At 40.7% G+C, this 20,709-nt stretch overlaps 2 protein-coding genes across 7 annotated transcripts in view; one reads left to right on the forward strand and one right to left on the reverse strand.

Moving 5' to 3' along the window:
• Window positions 1-6,599, forward strand: part of LOC308333216 (myosin heavy chain, skeletal muscle) — a 45,820-nt gene extending 39,221 nt beyond the window's left edge. For both annotated transcript variants that reach the window (XM_080789450.1, XM_080789451.1), the window contains 2 exons: window positions 5,157-5,303; window positions 5,403-6,599. In XM_080789450.1, coding sequence (XP_080645576.1) covers window positions 5,157-5,303; window positions 5,403-5,555 — 300 coding nt within the window. In that variant the 3' untranslated portion in view covers window positions 5,556-6,599. The remainder of the gene's footprint in view (window positions 1-5,156; window positions 5,304-5,402) is intronic.
• A 3,663-nt stretch (window positions 6,600-10,262) lies between these two features.
• Window positions 10,263-20,709, reverse strand: part of gas7b (growth arrest-specific 7b) — a 64,399-nt gene continuing 53,952 nt past the window's right edge. For 4 of the 5 annotated variants that reach the window (XM_080789701.1, XM_080789698.1, XM_080789700.1 and 1 more), the window contains 5 exons: window positions 20,475-20,603; window positions 18,114-18,237; window positions 14,724-14,803; window positions 13,335-13,433; window positions 10,263-11,468 (listed from right to left, as the gene is read on the reverse strand). In XM_080789701.1, coding sequence (XP_080645827.1) covers window positions 11,355-11,468; window positions 13,335-13,433; window positions 14,724-14,803; window positions 18,114-18,237; window positions 20,475-20,603 — 546 coding nt within the window. In that variant the 3' untranslated portion in view covers window positions 10,263-11,354. Of the gene's footprint in view, window positions 11,558-13,334; window positions 13,434-14,723; window positions 14,804-18,113; window positions 18,238-20,474; window positions 20,604-20,709 lie in introns of all 5 variants that reach the window. The other variant, XM_080789699.1, reaches the window with a different exon arrangement.

Raw genomic sequence — 20,709 nt, forward strand, 5'->3', positions numbered from 1 at the left:
TTTCGTCATTTTTTTCAAATCCTCAAAAATGATGAAAAACGGCGCGCTATAGTATGCCGTACGATATGGGCTATAGCCCATGGTCCAAAATGATGAGAAACGAGGCTAACTGTTTTTTTTCAAAATTTCAAAAAACATGGGCTATAACCCATCGTTTTTGTCATTTCGTCATTTTTTTCAAATCCTCAAAAATGATGAAAAACGGCGCGCTATAGTATGCCGTACGATATGGGCTATAGCCCATGGTCCAAAATGATGAGAAACGAGGCTAACTTTTTTTTTTCAAAATTTCAAAAACATGGGCTATAACCCATCGTTTTTGTCATTTCGTCATTTTTTTCAAATCCTCAAAAATGATGAAAAACGGCGCGCTATAGTATGCCGTACGATATGGGCTATAGCCCATGGTCCAAAATGATGAGAAACGAGGCTAACCTTTTTTTTTCAAAATTTCAAAAAACATGGGCTATAACCCATCGTTTTTGTCATTTCGTCATTTTTTTCAAATCTTCAAAAATGATGAAAAACTGCGCGAAATAGTATGCCGTACGATATGGGCTATAGCCCACGGTCCAAAATGATGAGAAACGAGGCTAACTTTTTTTTTTCAAAATTTCAAAAAACATGGGCTATAACCCATCGTTTTTGTCATTTCGTCATTTTTTAAAAATGATGAAAAACGGCGCGCTATAGTATGCCGTACGATATGGGCTATAGCCCATGGTCCAAAATGATGAGAAACGAGGCTAACCTTTTTTTTCAAAATTTCAAAAAACATGGGCTATAACCCATCGTTTTTGTCATTTCGTCATTTTTTTCAAATCCTCAAAAATGATGAAAAACGGCGCGCTATAGTATGCCGTACGATATGGACTATAGCCCACGGTCCAAAATGATGAGAAACGAGGCTAACTTTTTTTTTCAAAATTTCAAAAACATGGGCTATAACCCATCGTTTTTGTCATTTCGTCATTTTTTTCAAATCCTCAAAAATGATGAAAAACGGCGCGCTATAGTATGCCGTACGATATGGGCTATAGCCCATGGTCCAAAATGATGAGAAACGAGGCTAACTGTTTTTTTTCAAAATTTCAAAAAACATGGGCTATAACCCATCGTTTTTGTCATTTCGTCATTTTTTTCAAATCCTCAAAAATGATGAAAAACGGCGCGCTATAGTATGCCGTACGATATGGGCTATAGCCCATGGTCCAAAATGATGAGAAACGAGGCTAACTTTTTTTTTTCAAAATTTCAAAAACATGGGCTATAACCCATCGTTTTTGTCATTTCGTCATTTTTTTCAAATCCTCAAAAATGATGAAAAACGGCGCGCTATAGTATGCCGTACGATATGGGCTATAGCCCATGGTCCAAAATGATGAGAAACGAGGCTAACCTTTTTTTTCAAAATTTCAAAAAACATGGGCTATAACCCATCGTTTTTGTCATTTCGTCATTTTTTTCAAATCCTCAAAAATGATGAAAAACGGCGCGCTATAGTATGCCGTACGATATGGACTATAGCCCACGGTCCAAAATGATGAGAAACGAGGCTAACTTTTTTTTTCAAAATTTCAAAAACATGGGCTATAACCCATCGTTTTTGTCATTTCGTCATTTTTTTCAAATCCTCAAAAATGATGAAAAACGGCGCGCTATAGTATGCCGTACGATATGGGCTATAGCCCATGGTCCAAAATGATGAGAAACGAGGCTAACTGTTTTTTTTCAAAATTTCAAAAAACATGGGCTATAACCCATCGTTTTTGTCATTTCGTCATTTTTTTCAAATCCTCAAAAATGATGAAAAACGGCGCGCTATAGTATGCCGTACGATATGGGCTATAGCCCATGGTCCAAAATGATGAGAAACGAGGCTAACTTTTTTTTTTCAAAATTTCAAAAACATGGGCTATAACCCATCGTTTTTGTCATTTCGTCATTTTTTTCAAATCCTCAAAAATGATGAAAAACGGCGCGCTATAGTATGCCGTACGATATGGGCTATAGCCCATGGTCCAAAATGATGAGAAACGAGGCTAACCTTTTTTTTCAAAATTTCAAAAAACATGGGCTATAACCCATCGTTTTTGTCATTTCGTCATTTTTTTCAAATCCTCAAAAATGATGAAAAACGGCGCGCTATAGTATGCCGTACGATATGGGCTATAGCCCATGGTCCAAAATGATGAGAAACGAGGCTAACTTTTTTTTTCAAAATTTCAAAAAACATGGGCTATAACCCATCGTTTTTGTCATTTCGTCATTTTTTTCAAATCTTCAAAAATGATGAAAAACTGCGCGAAATAGTATGCCGTACGATATGGGCTATAGCCCATGGTCCAAAATGATGAGAAACGAGGCTAACTTTTTTTTTTCAAAATTTCAAAAAACATGGGCTATAACCCATCGTTTTTGTCATTTCGTCATTTTTTAAAAATGATGAAAAACGGCGCGCTATAGTATGCCGTACGATATGGGCTATAGCCCATGGTCCAAAATGATGAGAAACGAGGCTAACCTTTTTTTTCAAAATTTCAAAAAACATGGGCTATAACCCATCGTTTTTGTCATTTCGTCATTTTTTTCAAATCCTCAAAAATGATGAAAAACGGCGCGCTATAGTATGCCGTACGATATGGACTATAGCCCACGGTCCAAAATGATGAGAAACGAGGCTAACTTTTTTTTTCAAAATTTCAAAAACATGGGCTATAACCCATCGTTTTTGTCATTTCGTCATTTTTTTCAAATCCTCAAAAATGATGAAAAACGGCGCGCTATAGTATGCCGTACGATATGGGCTATAGCCCATGGTCCAAAATGATGAGAAACGAGGCTAACTGTTTTTTTTCAAAATTTCAAAAAACATGGGCTATAACCCATCGTTTTTGTCATTTCGTCATTTTTTTCAAATCCTCAAAAATGATGAAAAACGGCGCGCTATAGTATGCCGTACGATATGGGCTATAGCCCATGGTCCAAAATGATGAGAAACGAGGCTAACTTTTTTTTTCAAAATTTCAAAAAACATGGGCTATAACCCATCGTTTTTGTCATTTCGTCATTTTTTTCAAATCCTCAAAAATGATGAAAAACGGCGCGCTATAGTATGCCGTACGATATGGGCTATAGCCCATGGTCCAAAATGATGAGAAACGAGGATAACTTTTTTTTTCAAAATTTCAAAAAACATGGGCTATAACCCATCGTTTTTGTCATTTCGTAATTTTTTTCAAATCTTCAAAAATGATGAAAAACTGCGCGCTATAGTATGCCATACGATATGGGCTATAGCCCACGGTCCAAAATGATGAGAAACGAGGCTAACTTTTTTTTTTTCAAAATTTCAAAAACATGGGCTATAAGTTATAACCCATCGTTTTTGTCATTTCGTCATTTTTTTCAAATCCTCAAAAATGATGAAAAACGGCACGCTATAGTATGCCGTACGATATGGGCTATAGCCCATGGTCCAAAATGATGAGAAACGAGGATAACTTTTGTTTTTCAAAATTTCAAAAAACATGGGCTATAACCCATCGTTTTTGTCATTTCGTCATTTTTTTCAAATCTTCAAAAATGATGAAAAACTGCGCGCTATAGTATGCCGTACGATATGGGCTATAGCCCACGGTACAAAATGATGAGAAACGAGGCTAACTTTTTTTTTTTCAAAATTTCAAAAAACATGGGCTATAACCCATCGTTTTTGTCATTTCGTCATTTTTTTAAAATCCTCAAAAATGATGAAAAACGGCGCGCTATAGTATGCCGTACGATATGGGCTATAGCCCATGGTCCAAAATGATGAGAAACGAGGCTAACTTTTTTTTTCAAAATTTCAAAAACATGGGCTATAACCCATCGTTTTTGTCATTTTTTTCAAATCCTCAAAAATGATGAAAAACGGCGCGCTATAGTATGCCGTACGATATGGGCTATAGCCCACGGTCCAAAATGATGAGAAACGAGGCTAACTTTTTTTTTTTCAAAATTTCAAAAAACATGGGCTATAACCCATCGTTTTTGTCATTTCGTCATTTTTTTCAAATCCTCAAAAATGATGAAAAACGGCGCGCTATAGTATGCCGTACGATATGGGCTATAGCCCATGGTCCAAAATGATGAGAAACGAGGCTAACTTTTTTTTTCAAAATTTCAAAAACATGGGCTATAACCCATCGTTTTTGTCATTTCGTCATTTTTTTCAAATCCTCAAAAATGATGAAAAACGGCGCGCTATAGTATGCCGTACGATATGGGCTATAGCCCATGGTCCAAAATGATGAGAAACGAGGATAACTTTTTTTTTCAAAATTTCAAAAACATGGGCTATAACCCATCGTTTTTGTCATTTCGTCATTTTTTTCAAATCCTCAAAAATGATGAAAAACGGCGCGCTATAGTATGCCGTACGATATGGGCTATAGCCCATGGTCCAAAATGATGAGAAACGAGGCTAACTTTTTTTTTCAAAATTTCAAAAACATGGGCTATAACCCATCGTTTTTGTCATTTCGTCATTTTTTTCAAATCCTCAAAAATGATGAAAAACGGCGCGCTATAGTATGCCGTACGATATGGGCTATAGCCCATGGTCCAAAATGATGAGAAACGAGGATAACTTTTTTTTTCAAAATTTCAAAAAACATGGGCTATAACTAATCGGCATATCCCAGGTTTCCAGAAAGTTAGAAAGTAGAAAGTTCTCGTTCAGGGTTTTATTCCAGATTTAATCCAGCCCATTTTGAATATATTGATTTCATGGATTCTGTCCGTCTGTGTTTGTTTTAGCACATTTGTCTGGTTTTATTGTTTTCTATTGTGCTACCGTCCATGTGCCCTTGATACATCTTTTATTGATTGGCTCTGGCAGCCACGTTTCAAACGGAAACGCATGACGTGTTTCCAGTTCCAATCTGCTGCTGAACCGATCAAACCAATCTATCTATGGGGGAAATGAACTGGAGCAGGCCACCATCTGGGAGCACAGTTATGCACAGAGCCTAATACAGTAGTTTGAAGAACAAAACAAGAAGCTCTCGTAGGCTTACAGACATTAAAATATTAAGAAAGGATTTCATCAAAAACGTGTTGAGGGAATACAGTACATTTTCAATTCACCTCCTGGCTTCTACCTTGCTGTACAGGAGGAGCAGGCCAACATGAATCTGGCAAAGTACAGGAAGACGGTTCATGAGCTGGACGACGCGGAAGAGCGAGCCGACATCGCCGAGTCGGCACTCACCAAGATCAGAACCAAGAACCGAGGCAGCTTCGGCAAAGGATACTCATCTGTGAGTATCAAGTTCAAAGTTCAATTATTTTTGTAGGGCCTGAAAAGAGGTTCTTTGACCTGCATGCATGCATCCTCTGACTATCTTCTCGTTTTCCAGGGTTACAGCACACCCTACCCTGGGCTGGTCAGGTCACCCAGCTCCGTGGGGTCGGAGGGCAGGGGTGAGAAGATCCTCAACGATGACCACGAGTCCGTCAGCTCCCTCATCCCAGCATATCTCAACTCTCTCAAGAAGCTCATGATAGAGTAAAGTGCAGCCACTTAGAACGGCTGTGTGTCTAGGATCTCAAAGTGCAACTAGTTTCCTTTGAGAGCGGCTGTCAATCATTCTGGCTATGCCCATTGGTTTTGTACCCTTCCTCAGTGTTCATTCAACCCTGAACTCTGAGATGGAATCAAATGGTTCATTTGGTTTGGACTCTTCTCCTGGTTTGTAGTTAAATTAACACTGAGGAGTACAGTACAGGTACAGAATGGCCGGTACTGTAGTTTCACAACACATCAGCAGTTAATTGTACTCAAATGAACACCTGTGAATGTGGAACCGTGCATTGTGTGTACAGTATGTTGCAATGTATCTACTTGTGTGTTATTATGGTCACACTTCTAATGACTCCAGTTTTAATACAACACCCTTTTATATCCAATTTCTTATATAAAAAGAGAGTATTTGTATCCTCCTGATGGGGGAAATGACTTTTCTGCATTCACCGAGCAGAAGTGTCTTGCTCAGGAACACATGTAGACTCAGCTATGGCTGCCCATGTTGTCAATGTTTGTATGACAAAACATTTAAATTAAATGTGAACACCGGTGCATGGTGGTCTAAGATAATAGAACAAAATTCCTTGTTTACAACAAAGCACAGGTGGACAGCTTACTGAACAATATCATGGATCCCCAATAGGCCCCGTAGGCCAGTTGTGGCCCTCGAGAGCCAGTGGGGCCTTGAGCACACAAAAGAAAAAGCTTGGTGTCGTCCTTGACATCATTTGCCCCATTTGGGGAGGGGGGATAATCAGCAAACCCTGACCTTTGTACGTAGTCCTACAACGGATAGTGCATATTTCAATGTGATGCAATTTAATGCAGTGAGAGTTTGTAGATCTGCTATTTTATATATATTTTTTCTATAATGGCAGGCCGACAATGGGGATGCCAGGTTGAAAGTTCCAGTGGTTAACCACTTCTTTAATATAGATGGCCAAAAGGTTTAACAATGCTTCTCCAAACTATTTTATTGTTGAATGTGAAAATGCATTTTTAAATGAAAATAAACATTCATTGTATTGCTCTGTGCGTACTCAAGGTGCAATTATTTTAATTAACATGTTTTCATTATATTAACTAGAGTGGTGCACGTTGGGCACTGGTCTACTTTCCCCAAATATGAAGTCTATCCCATTTTGCGCGGGAACCCCTTTTGGTGTTAGCATTATGTTATGCTTTAGCTATTGAAAAATAGCAGATCTACAAGCTCATAGCGCGCCACCGAGTGTCGCGCTACGAGCTTGTAGGTCTGCTATTTTTGAAAAATCGAAGAACGACTGACATTTTTAGAATCTGATCTCAGGTCATGAGAAACATTAGCAAATTGCGGAGGATTTTTCTCCAAAAATTCTAAAATAATAAATAAATAATGGCTATAACCTCTGCTAAATAAATTTACATTTCCGCAATTTCCGCAATTACCATTTCCGCAATTTCCGCAATTTCCGCAATTCCGCAATTTGACAAAAACGATGGTTTTTGTCAAATTGCGGAAATTGCGGAAATTGCGGAAATGGAAATTGCGGAAATTGCGGAATTACCATTTCCGCGATTTCCGCAATTCCGCAATTTCCGCAATTACCATTAACGCAATTTCCGCAATTTCCGCAATTCCGCAATTTGACAAAAACGATGGTTTTTGTCAAATTGCGGAAATTGCGGAAATTGCGGAAATGATAATTGCGGAAATTGCGGAATTACCATTTCCGCGATTTCCGCAATTCCGCAATTTGACAAAAACGATGGTTTTGTCAAATTGCGGAAATTGCGGAAATGATAATTGCGGAAATTGCGGAAATGGAAATTGCGGAAATTGCGGAATTACCATTTCCGCGATTTCCGCAATTCCGCAATTTGACAAAAACGATGGTTTTTGTCAAATTGCGGAAATTGCGGAAATGATAATTGCGGAAATTGCGGATTTTTTTTTTCATTTTTTCCAAAAACATGGGCTATAACCCATCGTTTTTTTTCATTTATTTCAAATCCTCAAAAATGATGAAAAACGGCATGCTATAGGGTTCTTTCAGACATAACCCCCAACTGTTACTTTTCAGGAAACAGGGGGAGAGAGCACCGTCTCCCGATGGTCCTTCCCAGCACCTTGATGTCATGACATGGGACTTGAACCGGCCAACTGTCTGTAGCAGAGGCAACGGGTCAAGCGCTCCACACCATTGAGCCAAGGCACCTTGGGGCATTCAGCAGATGTCTCCTGGTGCTTTTGAGTTTTTATTTTTTATTCAAGCCTTGAAAACTGCAGCATTGAGCTGTAGGAGGAACAGGCCTTGAACATGGATGTCGGGGTTTGAACCGGCACACTTCTACTAGGTATACTTCTACGGATATCATTTGACTTATCCGTTGGTCCACTGAGGCACACAATCATGGGGAATTTCTGTGCTGCTTTAAAGTTGTCCTTCTGAAAGTCAGTGTGCAAAGCAAAGTGTCACAAAGCCACATGACTAATGTGGGATTCGAACCCTGGACCTGTGAATCAGAAGCACAGTCACTCATCACACTGAGCTAACTGCTGGTTACCACAACACAGCTTTTCTGTGCTAGTTGATGTTAGTGTGAGAGATCCTTGGTTTGATTGCACTCAGTAGTGGAAAATTACTAAATTTCTTTAAATGAGTTTAGTATTAAAAAGTATCAATACTCATGCAATCGACATAGAAAGAAACAATGTTACAAATTAAGTGTAATCAAACACAGTCACAGAGTGACCAGACAGATTTATTTCACTGTCACTATCTTTCATTTACCTATTGAACCACAAACTGAATGTTCATAAAAGTATGTTTGGGACTAGCCCCATATGTGCCCTCTCCCTAATCCTATACGCTCATTCTGTTATGGAAATCAAATATAGCTGTAATTTATTCATTCTGTCACTGAGAAAATATCTTACATTTCCTGCACAAAAGTACCGGCGGCGTGAGCGGCCGTCCATACGCCGTTACTACGCTGTCCAAGAGAGAGACGGCGTATCAACGTCGTGTGCACGGCGTGTCGGCGTAGTTCATTTTTCAACTGTCTGAAATCACAAAAATAGTCCAAAAAAGTCCGCGGCGTGAGCGGACGTTGATACGCCGTTGATACGCCGTCCAGAGAGAGACGGCGTATCAACGGCGTGTGCACGGCGTGTCGGCGTAGTTCATTTTCAACTGGACAACGTTGTCGGTCCTGTTCACTTTCAACTCTTTTTGCTATGATTGATTGATAGATTTTTTTTTATTGATTCTTTTATTTTCGTGTCCTGCACACAAAGTGCCTAACCCCCATGGGTTTATAATACATTTGCATTTCATTATATTCATAATACATTGAATTGAATTATTAGAGTGAGCTGACTGCTGAGTGAGTGTTGGTGTTGGACGTTGTGTGGCTATAATTATGCAGAGAGAAAAGACATCATATGAACTTTTTTGTGCAATGTTGAATTTATACTTAATTTATACTTGCTCATGCACTTTACTAGAAATATACAGTATATATTTCAAAGTTCTCCAGAATTGAACTAAGAGATGTGGGACTTGAACATGGAACCTGTGTTGAGAGCCTGATCAGTACTCTGTACCAGTAGAACACAGCACAAAAAAACAACTTTAATTTAAGATTCTCAAAACAGTACTTTTAGGTTCTGGACTACGTATACAAAGTGAACACCAACCTAAAAGAATGGCTGACCTTAAAATACAACTGAGCATACTTAGTTTAACACCTTGATGGTAGAATCCTCTGCCCTCCCAGGCCCTCCTTTCTCTCTAAATATACCATATGATGCTACCGAGTTTGATTCAAGTAACCTTTCTTTGTGCATGTCTACAAAGTCTACAAACTTGAAAATACGCTACTTTTGTCAGGCAATGTACTGTAGCACTCTTTACTCGACATTGGTTGTTTTATAGACATTATAGTAGGATGTTCTGCATGACCTGCAATGAGATTTCAGATCTGTTCTAGAGCAAATATGGAAGTGGTCTGTGTGCGTGCGTGTATGTGCCATGTGATAGTTGGTATTGGTAACAATAAAGTTGAACCTTGGGACTCAAACAAGACAGGGTACTATTGACACTAACTAGACAACGTTGTTTTTGTTCATGTGGTGTTGGTCACATTTCGAGTAAACAATCATACGGATTCTGAGAAATAGCCAACTTAAAGAGTTGAAAAACAGCAGCAGGGAAAGTTAAGAACATTAGAGTGAAGCATCGCATTGCATTGTGAGCTTGTGGATTTTCATACTTGATACATTTTGAAAATGTGCCCAGAATGCCACGATTAATGTGTGTCCATGAGCTTGGGACCATTTATTTTCAGAAATGGTCATAAAAGGACAAGTTTGTGCCACATGGTGTTCTTCCCCACAGAGCATTGTGGGGTTAATCACATTCCAAGAATTGTAGAAGATGTTTTTGGCTATTTATTTGAAAGGTGCAAGCAACTTATTTTTACCAGATCCTCAAAGCGGCTATTCTGCTCTCACATCATACCACCCCGTCACACGGCGTCAGCGACTCCGCGTGAGGTTTTCCATGTAATGTGTGTATGAATGTGCTCCATTGTTGCATATAAAAAGGAAAGCCATGTATGTACCAAATACCTGGACGTTTCTTTCAAGATAATGTCCATTTTACATCCTTCATTCTACCCACAAATTACCTGTAGCATACCACACCAATTCTTATCTGTCATGTATTTATATTAAATTAGAAAAAACATAAACACTGTGAATTCAAATTAATCAAAGTTCTCAAGAAAAAAAAATTCCATGTTGAACAACAAATGTTTTTTTTTTTAATCATTTGGGCAGAAAGTGCAATTGGCTAATTAATCATTCTTACTTACATGGGTAAAGGCAAAATGACGCAATGACAGAACCAACACATTCAATGTTAAATTTGAGATTTGATCTATTGAGACTGTACCTGATTAGTACAGGAGATGTAGTTGTAATTTTAGAGCATGCAGAGATTTCAACATTAACCGCACACACCTACTAGTATTGTGATTGATTTGCCATATTCAAATATAGAGAAAAATGAACACTCTAAGTTCAAAATGGAATTGCCTGATTCAAGCAGCATTTGTTAAATACCTTTTGCCAACCATTTTTCCGTTATGCAGTCCAAGTGTATCTATACAGAGTTGAATTAGTTAATTACATTACAGAAGCATTGCAAAAGCACAATCAAACAGGAGCTTTGTGCCACTGCACATACATATACAGTAGCTATTTAATATTTACAGGTATGAAAGGTCAATTTCATTTTTTTACCGTTGCTTTCTAAATAATTTTCACCTGAGTTCAGTCCTTGCAATTACTATGAACTCAACAGAATGTCTTTCCAAGAGTTCCATGGATTAGTGATGATGAAAACTGTCACATTCTAACATCCTTTCCTTCCTAGTTTTCTTTCATTCAGACAGGCACGGCCCCATTCTCCATTGTCTTGTGCCATCCTAGCAAGGGTCACTCAGGATGCTTCATCATTGCATAGGCTACTGACAAACTGCCATCCATTGCCAAGAATATCCAACACATATGTTAATCTACCATTATCCTCTAAAACATCACGGGAAGCTGTCCTCATTCTCAGCAGCCTGACCTTGGTCGTCATGTACGAGTTCAGAACACCTCTTCACAGTTTGTTAGGAGTCAAAACGTGGGGAATGGATGGAGTGCAAAACCGAGATGAAATCCATCAGTATCCATCAAGGCATGTAGTCTCTGGATGGACGTGTTAATGTTCTGGTGAAGCCCTTATGGAGGTTAGATCTCTATGTCCACAGGCCTGATGTCCCCAGTCTTGTGCTCCTGGACCCAGAGCTCTCTGTCCTTGGCTGGGTCCACGCTCTGCAAATGTTGGTCCACTGGCTCCATCGTCTGGAGAGACAAGGAACAGCAATCAGTTGTGCGCATGTTTAGTGTTCTCCAAATCCCCATTTTCTTGAGCACAAAACTATGACACCTGGCTGAATAGTTAAAAAAAAAAAGAAAGAACAAGATTTCTTTTGTCCGACATGGTATATTGTGGCGGTGGCAGTATAAGTATAATATAAAAGTTGAACTTTTAATGAGAGTATAGTAGCTTTTCTTTTAATGAATGACAGTATAGTATGACATTTTAAAAACATAGTGTGATGGTTTGTACTTTTTCATTACAGTACCTTTTCATCACAGACACTTTTAGTTATAAGATAGTATACTAGGATGCCATGTTTTGATATAGAATAATGTGTTTAATAATGACAGTATTATATTTGTATTTTTCACATTGACGATAGCATAGTGTATGACCTTAAAAATGAAAAACACATTTTGTGAATAATAAAGACAGTGAAAGCTAAATGGGGTTTGGTGTTAGCCAGGATATTTTAGAGGGGGTTTGTTTTAGCCTGGTTTTGAACATTACCAGTGTGGTTTGGGAACCTCAACACAAGGAATAAAGTTGGCTAGTATTGTCAAAAAAGCTGGTAAGCTAGAGTAAAACAAGGAGACAGCAGAAGCAACACTGCAACGGTTGTATTCAGCATTCAGTCAGCTGTACATGGTTAAGAGTTAAGAGCATTGGCAGCCAGTGCATCTGTCCACCTATCCGACAACATATCTAAAAAAAAACGACTTGGCTACATTGCCATGGACAATTCTGTGCACCTTCATGATCCAGAGAGGATGGCCTATAGTCCTTCCTCTTCCGTCACTATTTGGCCCAAATACCTTTTTTTCTTTAGCCTTTCAGTTTTCTTTGTCTTTTTTGTATCTTTAGTTTTCTGTGTATTTGTGTGATATCTTATTTTTTGTATCCATTTTGTGTATATATATATATATATATATATATATATATATATATATATATATATATATATATATATATATATATATATATATATTTGTATCTATGTTTTCTGTTTCTGGACGGGGGGAGGGGAGCGGGGTACTGTTTTGACTGAGCTGCTTGTCTGTAGTAACCTGTAAAAAGGAATAAAAACTAAGTAAACACACTATTTGGCCCAATGTTCCATTTGCACCCAATATATCCCAAAATGTACTGGGCAGATTACTAAATTAAAAAATTACTTATTTCCATGAATTCTGTTGTACCAACTGACCACAGATCGAACCAGTGCTAGTATAGAAACTGTAGTGTCCAAGCCCTATGCTTGAACACTACATTAAGTTGAAAAACATTGTGCCTCTGCCAATCAGCAAGGTGAAATCATAATCTGTGACCTGTGACTTTATTTTAAATGTTTAGTCCAGAGTCCAGACATTGCCAATGAGAAAGACATTATTATGTCAGAAAACAATAGCAAGAGGTGGGACTATATAATGTATTATTATTAATCTAAATAAATCTCAGGTAACCTGGCAACTATTAATGTATATTGACGGCATCAGATTAATGTAGAAAAGAAAATTACATTTCATGTCCAAAGGAAATGAAAACACTTGGAACCCATTTTCAGGCCTCGGGGCCGTCACAGACCCAAGGGCTTTGTTTGTTTGCACACTACCCATTTTAGACCTTGTTTTATTGGAAAACATAATACCGGTGTAAGAGCCATTTCTTTTCTGTTCATTATATTTCTATGTTTTTTGACGACGTCATTCCAAGGGCTTGGTCAAGGCCAAGGTTGGCCAGGTTACTTAATGAGACCTGATTGAATGCTCTGCTGTTGTCCTGATGTGAAGGCAAACAGTTTTTTGACTGTGAGACACAGGCTGGTGATTGATATGGTTTTGACTTACACTTTGGTTGAACATGTCCGTCTCATGACGCAGGGTGGTGTACTGGCACAGATGCTGTCTGATCATCTCCACCCTCTCCACCTCCAACCGCTCCAACTCCTGAGAGGGGACAAATAAAAAAATGCAAGCAAACGGCGTTATTGTATATCCATCTCCCTGCTCTTTATGCTTCATGGGAGATGTTTTATGGGAGAAATCCAGCAGAGCCGAACGCCAAGTCAAATATCATATGCACACTTGTTACTCATTCTGTAATAAATATTGGTAAATCTATTCGTGAGTTGTCTGACTGAACTACCTATTATGTAAAAAAAAAAGGAAAAAAACAAACAAACAAAAAACTTGACATTTAAAAAACATTTAAAAACGGTGTACATTGGTGACTATGATCTAGCATTCTAGCTGATATTGAGACCTACAAAAAGGGGGGGGGACTAGTACCAGCAAGGTCGACTAGTGGATTTACTAGTCGACTAGTTGAATAGTCGACTAGTTAGTTGCTTAAAGCCCTAGTCTGTACATGATCAACCCCCTCAGGTTTTACTGTATATCATGCTGAGATAGACAGAGATGAACGGACAATAACCTCCACGTTCAACAATGACAACTTAATACCTGGAGTTCTTTATTTATGATGAGCACACTTTACCTGAACGACTCAGGTTCAGAGTTCTGTACTTCTGTTAATGGAAAACCAGAGTAATATAGTAAGAGAGTGGCGACACTATAGCGTTGACTCCCATTGTAACAATGGCATGCGGAAGTGCTCATTCTATCTCAATGGGATAGTTCCAATGTTTGGAACGTTATAGCCCCATAGCGCCCGGCTTTTGCGGCGAGATCAAAGCGTGTCGCCACTCTTTTACTAGATTACTCTGTGGGAAAACGTAAGACATTTTCTTACGTTTTCCATTAACAGTCCCATTTTTACAGTCTTTGGGTCATACCAAAGACTGCAAAAATGGGACCCAATGCCTCCCTGCTTGGCACTCAGCAACAAAGGGTTGGATTGGGGGGATCAGATCAACTAATCAAATGATTCCCGAGCGTGGCACGGCTGCGGCTCACCGCTCCTTGGCTGCGGCTCACCGCTCCCAAGAGACGGGTGAAATGCGGAGAACAAATGTTACTGCGGTAACGTGTGTAACCGGACAGGGATGGATAGACACACTGGCAGTTGCAACAATGGCTACTCAAGAGGGCTCAGATGATCCCACAGGGCCAAGCTGTTTGGGGTTAAGTGTAGTTGCTCAGGGACACTTTGACACTGGACAAGAAGACTGGGAGAGCTGAGAGGGTCGAAATGACCAGCGACCTTTCCGATGGCCAATGTCTCAACCCACATCACAGCATACCGCTTCAGACGAAGTCAGACACATGGCCACTTACCAGGCTTGTAGTGACCATCTCTTCGAACCACTTGGACTGAGACTGGTTGTAGAGGTCAACGCACCGCATCAACTCATCTCCTATCGAAAAGGAAGCAAAAAAAAAAAGAACATGATTAATACGACTCACAGACTGTGTTGTCAGTGAGTCGACCGCAACTGCAACAGGGCTCATTCTTACACTGGAGACGGGATTTCTGCCCTTCTTTCAACGTGGCGTCCCTGTTTTTTTTTTTTTAATGGCTTATTAACCCATTCTGACCTGAGATCAGATTCTAAAAATGTCTTCTACATCCTGACAGTTTTCATTCTGACCTGAGATCAGATTATAAAAATGTCTTCTATGTCAGTCACTCTTCGATTTTTCAATAGCTAAAGCATAACATAGTGCTATTAAAACACCAAAAGGGGTTCCCACCCAAAATGGGTTAAGTGAAGGTTTTACAATAAATAGCTAAAATAAAGCTATAAAAGCTCACATTGCATTGCAAGGTGTTGTTTAGATTAGCAATTTTAATAAAAGTTATTAGACACAGGTAGTTCATTTCCTCTCTCTCACATAGTACATGCATATTGTGTCCACTAGGTGGGGCCAATGTACCAATATTCACCGATGAGCAGGCAGGCATAATGTCTCACACTCTCTCGCACACACTCTCTCACACACACACACACACACACACACACACACACACACACACACACACACACACACACACACACACACACACACACCTTTCACCTGAGTTGATGTCATTATCCAAAACTGTACAGATAAGCTAATTGGATAGACATTGCTATAATTTTAATGAGAGACTTCCATTAGTAAACAACAGCAGCATGTAAATCCTATTTAGTCAGTGCGGTCGAGAACAGAAAGTGAGCATGGGGCGTGTTTGTTGTGGTCAGCAGATGTGTTTTCTCTCCTCACACGCTAGTAGTCATCACCAGCACCCAGACGTTATGAACACATCCACAACTGCTGTTGTTTTTCTCACTGCCTGCAATAAGCAGTAGGGAGGAGGTTTCACTGTTCGTGCGTGCGTGCGTGCGAGAGAGAGAGCGTGTGAGAGTGAAAGAAAGAGAGAGAGTGTATTTTAATATGACCTTTATTTTAAATGTAATATCCCGCTGAGATTCAAAATCACTTTTTTGAGGGAGCGTGTGTGTATGTGCGCATGCATGCATGCGCACACGCGTGTATGCGTGTGTGTGTGTGTGTGTGTGTGTGTGTGTGCGCGCGCGCGTGCGTGTATGGCAGGGTTGGAATCTCCCGGTTCTGGTGCTTGGCTGAGGTATGACATCACACTCTGGAGGAGGTCTGCATCTGTTTATTCTCACCAGTCACTTAGCCTCTCTAAAGCCACAAGCCTCTTAAAAACTTCACCAAACAACCAGGCTCCTGTTAATGGCTCCCTGTCCGACCACCCACCCCCCCCTCCCACCCCTCCCCCTTTTCGTCTCCTCGCACCACCCCAGCTTCTCGTGTTCTTGTTGTCATGTCTTCAATGGTTCACGCAGGCATTAAGCAGAAGTCTGCTGTTTTCACTTTACCTTGGCGTGTGTGTGTGTGTGTGTGTGCATACGTGCGCGCACGTGTGTGTGTGTGTGTGTGTGTGTGCAATCTGAGCGTCTCACGTGCACTTGTGTGCATGTGTCTCTGCGAGTGTCTATTAGCCACTTAACCCGAATGTACTTTGACGAATATATCAATGTTTAATCAGCTTGCAAAGCTGCGGTCAATGATCGGACTTTCTAGTCTTTCTAGTCTATAGTCACGTGGTCTAGTATAGCGATCAATGTAGTGGCGAGATCTTCATGATTGGCTGGCCTCTAAGCCAATGGGACACTAAGCCCCACGGCCAATGGGACACTAAGCCCACTCTCCTCTCCCCCACCGCGCCATGACTGGAACTGCAAACACGACTACAGAAAGCCCCAGTAGGGTACAATAATGCGAACGGAAAAGCTGAAATATAATGCCGCGAGCTATTTCTTGTTTTTAGAGACGCGTTGTGACCATGTCGTAGATATGCTTTCTGTTTTTTGCTATTTTGAACCATTTTTGACTATATTTTCGGCCATAATGACTTTCCCAAAATAGTTGAAACGCCATGGTTTGAAAGTGGTTATACTTGTGCTGCTGTGTGCATAAGTGTGTTCGCATGTGCAACGCAAAGCAGCCACGTCTCGCTTGCCAAAAACTCCCGCCCCCGGAGTGGTGCTATGGAGATAAACCCACGCCCATAGGTCTCCCCCCCGTTGGGGTCTGGACACAGATTAGCCGCTAGCAGAGCAACGTTTCTGAACGTTCCCCCCATTTACAACTAACTCCCCGTCTGGCTGCCGCCGCTGATAGGGCCCATGACTCATATAAAAGACAAACACAGCATGTAGATTCATGGCCCTCTCTCAAGTGACCCCGGTCAGAAACGCTGCAAATATAGTACTAGTGGGATAAGGCTTAAAAAAAAAAAGGAGAAAAAAAAGTGCCCGGGTACTGTAGATATAACCCTTTACCACTTCTTACATAACCGAGTTCTGTTAAGTATGTGTCAGACTGTCAAAGTATTTATGTCTGCGCTTATGTGAATTTATAGCCCACGACCCCTGGACATAAACCAATGTTGATCGCTGTGAGATTTCAGATAATGGGGAGAGAAACTTTCTGGATGGCAAAGTTTGAAGGACGGTGTGAAGTGCAGATGCACGTCGCTCTCGCATGGATTTGGTTTGAAAAGGGAGCATTTTCTGGTCCCCGGGAAAGAGGAGGGGGGAATTACTTTTACTGCTTCTATTCACCCGGCAGATGGCTGCTCAGATGAGTGCAGGGGGGAGGGGGCACATAGAAAGGCCACGTATAGGAAGGGTGAGGGTTCGAACCGGCAACCAACCATCCCGTATGCAAGCCCTCGTTCAAATGAAGCAACACTGTGTGCACCAACCCACTGATAGTTCCATATGGACTAAGGGTTCCGAATGGACTCTTACGGGTCTGCAACTCTGACAGCGTACACATGGAACCATTCGGTTACATTTGTAATGTACACTGTCAGAGTTAAATTAACTCTGATTTTACAGTGAGTGATTTTACTGAGAGATACAAATAAATATATATATCAAATAGTGTGAGGCCTAATGCATATCAAACTGGGGGTCCTTGAAATTCTAAAAGTACAACAGTCTAAGTCCACACTAATTATCCATAATGAATAAATTATGGATAAGGGCTCAGGACAGATGGACCTTTTTCGGGGAGGGGTCAGATTAAATTATGGATTTAGACCGTTATTCGTCTCAACTGCTCGTGTATTGACCCAGTAGAAACATCTGAATAATGAGCCTGTGTGGCCGCCCTGTGGCTTGACCTTTGACCCCCGGTGCTGCTGACCTGCTTGTGTGGATTTTCTGCGGGCCTTCTTGATGTCTTCTTCACTCTTTTGGCTGAGCTTGATCTCCAGTTGTTGAGACTTCAGCTCCAGGTCCCGCTGTCTGTCTGCCAGAGCTTTACGCGCCTAATAAGGACATGGACAAAGTGATATGCTCAATATGATACAGTGGTGTGTGTACCCATATCTACCTTACTAACAACACTAACAACAACAACAACATGTCTGTCATTCATTTGTCCCTGTAATGCCCGGCTCTCCTCAGCGGCTGGAGCATACCGTTATTGAGCATTAGCATATATGCAGTTACCGTATGCGCCCGACTGTGAAGCCAGTTTTTCCCAAAATGTAAGCTAGCTGTTCGTTGGTGTTTTATGTGAACACCAGACATTCTATCGTCGCCGTGGTTACAGCCGTCGCCGTGGTTTCAGCCCCCCAAGCTATGGGAGGAAGGAATTGTGTTTATTAGCATAACCTGTGTGTGTGTTCGATGTGCCAAAAATGACAAAATGTACCAGGAATGTATTGATTTATGGTAAATAAATGGTAAATGTTGCTTTTTTACAGTATAGTAGTGCTTTTATCCAAAGCGCTTTACAGTAGATTGTGCATCACATTCACCCATTCACAGATTTCACACACACATTCATACACCGATGGCGTGAGCAATCCTTGCTCAAGGACACTAACTCTGGGGGAGCCGGGGATCGAAATTGGAACATTGCAGTTCCCATCCGGGCGCTCTACCGGGCCACTGAGCCCCTTTTATACAGTTTACTGTTAAGAATTAATATTTCTGATGACTGAGCACTGAGCAGTACTTCCAAATGCCGCAATGACAAATGAGCTATACATGTACAGCCAAAAAGATTACTGAACTGAATGTTACACAGACAATCTATGATCTTTCCTGATCAATGCCAGAGGAATGTACAAAAGATTAGTTCATGAGAGGGAGACGGTCCTTGTTATTAGTGCACAGATGATGGATGGTGGTAGCGGGACAGATCTGTGGTACCTCAAGGCCTTCGGCCAATCACCTTTGATTATTTTTAAACGCAGAAAACATTCCGGGGATGGGAAACGGTCCTCTGACTTAGGGGAAGAATTGTGGAATTTTAATTGCCAGCGAGAAGACCAGAAATGCTGGCGCCGCCGTTATACAAATGGTCTTATTGCAGTGGTTTCTCACTACTAGGCGGCCCGTCTGGATCTGTGGATCAGGGTCCACGTGAAAACCTCCCAACGTATTCGGCTGCTGTGTTTTAGCCCAAAGCCACACCACAGGGTCAGGTTGGGACAGAATGGTTTTTAACCCATTCTGACCTGAGATCAGATTCATACAAGGTTTACACTGGACACACACACACTGGTCAGATTAACTCATTCTGACCTGAGATCAGATTCTAAAAATGTCAGTCGTTCTTAGATTTTTCAAAAATAGCAGACCTACAAGCTCGTAGCGTGCCACTCGGTGGCGCACTATGAGCTTGTAGATCTGCTATAGTGATGTGTGTTGGAGGCGCGGCGGCCGGCGGGGGAGAAAAATAAACAACAACCCAGCTTGGAGTCTCAACCGCGAGCCCTTTTGGACCTACGCATTATTTATGGGAGACAATAGAAACGGACCAGAAGAAGACGCCGCAAGTTTTTGTCAGCCAGAATATAGGGCGGGGAAAAAAGCGGGGAGAGGGAATGAAAGATTCAGCTACAGTTGTAGCTATATGTATAGCTTTAGCCTTTGCATCTGGAAGTTGAACCCAGCTCAGCTTCGTAGCAGCTACGAACGTTAGCTGCATCTTCATGTCACTGGGGTTCCATTGACAATGAATGGTAGACTTGTATCTTTGCATCTGCCCGTGTGAACTGTGAACCAAGGTTATAATAGTTTGGGGGTTTTTCCCATTATAGTTTAGTTTTAGTTAGTTTTGACATATTGTTTTCTAATTCGGTTAGTTTTAGTTCGTTTTTAGAGCGGGTTTGCATTTCGTTCTTATTTTGGTGAAATGCTTAGTTTTAGTTTTTTTTCGTACTTTGGTATATTGGTGGGGTAGGTTTAGCGTGGCTACATGCTGCCGTACGGTGCTGAAAACTGCCGTAAAACTTGTTGGAGAAATGAGGATTATATTATAAATATCCGAAAGGCATATAAATATTGATAAAAACTAAGACTAAAGGGTATTTTTTGTCTATAATTTCAGTTAGTTTTGAGGACACACAATACAGTTTCAGTTTAGTTTTTTTAGTTAGTTTTAGTTAACTATTATAACCTTGCTGTGAACTGCACCATAAGTCATAAGCGTGTGGGAGGGCGGGGGTATCATGGGCTCGACTGTACTGTACTGTACTGTACACTACTGTACCTTCTCCACAGCCGCATAGCGGCCGACCAGCTGCTTCCGTAGGTCAGCTATGTGGTGGTCGAACCTCTTCATGTCCTTCTTAAAGTTGTCCCTGAACGACAGCAAGGGCTTCTCCACCTCGCTCTGGAGCTGCAGAATCCACACAGAACGTCGTCGTATTTAAGCATTAGGTCAACTTGAACAAAATGAACAGCACAGCTGTCAGACATTAAAATGTATAGTCTCTTTTATGAAA

Source organism: Protomyctophum bolini (assembly GCF_963924005.1).
Source record: "Protomyctophum bolini genome assembly, chromosome: 18".
In the NCBI taxonomy this organism is placed as follows: Eukaryota; Metazoa; Chordata; class Actinopteri; order Myctophiformes; family Myctophidae; genus Protomyctophum; species Protomyctophum bolini.